The 1397-nt window shown below is 41.1% G+C and overlaps 1 protein-coding gene across 1 annotated transcript in view; it reads left to right on the top strand.

The window, feature by feature from the left end:
• Positions 1 to 1118: 1118 nt before the first annotated feature.
• Positions 1119 to 1397, top strand: part of SARC_00154 (hypothetical protein) — a gene marked incomplete at both ends in the record, with an annotated part of 2087 nt that continues 1808 nt past the window's right edge. The window contains one exon of the mRNA XM_014306147.1: positions 1119 to 1277. Within this exon, the coding sequence (XP_014161622.1) occupies positions 1119 to 1277 (159 nt within the window). The remainder of the gene's footprint in view (positions 1278 to 1397) is intronic.

Raw genomic sequence — 1397 nt, 5'->3', positions numbered from 1 at the left:
TATATGTATGTATGTGTGTATGTATGTATGTGTGTATGTGTTTGTATGTATTTATCTATATATATATATGTCTATATGTATATATGTATATAATGAAATATATATATATATATATATGATTGTTTCGTATCTGTTATCATTGCTTTGTCAAGCGCAGCCTATCATGAACAACTGCAGCGTACCTACTTTAATATAAATACCTTTGCGATTACTGTAGAGCCCATGCCAAACTCAAGTCGAGACCTACTGCATATTGTCCATCGCCGGATTTGACTACAACTGGCGAACATACTAGCAAATCAGTGGAAGACAACAGGGACTCTGTAGGAAGGTACATGCACACGCAAACCTGTCTAACATGTTAAAACTATAGTGCAATGGACTGCAGTATGTAGATAGTATGAGAGCTTGATCTACGCTCGCCTTGTAAGTGCGAGGCGTGACCCTGCGTTCTAGTTTCATGTTGTGTGGTCATGTTTTGTGCCATAGTCCAATTTCTGTTCAGGAATGTGAGTCGAGGGCGCTGCCTCCGACATGTGCCGGGCTGCCTATATGTCTGCGTGGGTGTGTTCTTCATGCTTCTCAGAATTACACATGCCCCTGACAATTCACGTACGCTTCATGGGCACGCATGTATATACCCCTATATACACATATGCTACACCAATATCATCTGGACATGGTACATACACAAACATACATATACACACATATGTATACATATCCAAACATATACAAAAGTATACACACATATATATATATATTGCAAGTAAGTATATTCTCACGTACACAGACATAGGCACATACGATACACACATATACATACATATGCACACATATACATACATATACATGCATATACATGTATATACATACACATACTACACATACACACACATACTTATACGTACATTTATATACATATTCATACATTCCTTATAAAATACATACACATGTAGTGCAAGTAGATATACTCACGTACGCTGACACAGACACATACACGATCACAATCAAAATCTGCAGACACACATGCACTCGTGCTCATATATATGTTCGTATACCGCCCCACTCTCCTCAAACTACAACGTTCAAACACTTACAGCGCGGCGGGCTTCGCAATGACCACCGTAGGAGGCGAAGGCACAGACGATGAGTTCACAGGCGACGAGTTTCCGATTGTAGCGATGGACATGAACGATCCCGTTGATGATTTGGGCGATGAGATTAATGCCCCACAGAACTACCACACCAACCCTGCAGCCATGCGCACTGATTGGGTAAGTGTGCTGTTGGGCTATTGAGCTGTGCGTTAGACAGTAGCCGCGCTTGCCTGCTGGGGTGGTATAAAGCATGTGTTGTGTGTGTACTGGGGTGGTATAAAGCAAGTGTTGTTATGT

The sequence above is a fragment of the Sphaeroforma arctica genome, assembly GCF_001186125.1.
Source record: "Sphaeroforma arctica JP610 unplaced genomic scaffold supercont1.4, whole genome shotgun sequence".
NCBI classification, from domain to species: Eukaryota; class Ichthyosporea; order Ichthyophonida; genus Sphaeroforma; species Sphaeroforma arctica.
The sequence above is the reverse complement of the archived record's forward strand: the minus strand, read 5'-3'. Positions and strand labels throughout refer to the sequence as shown.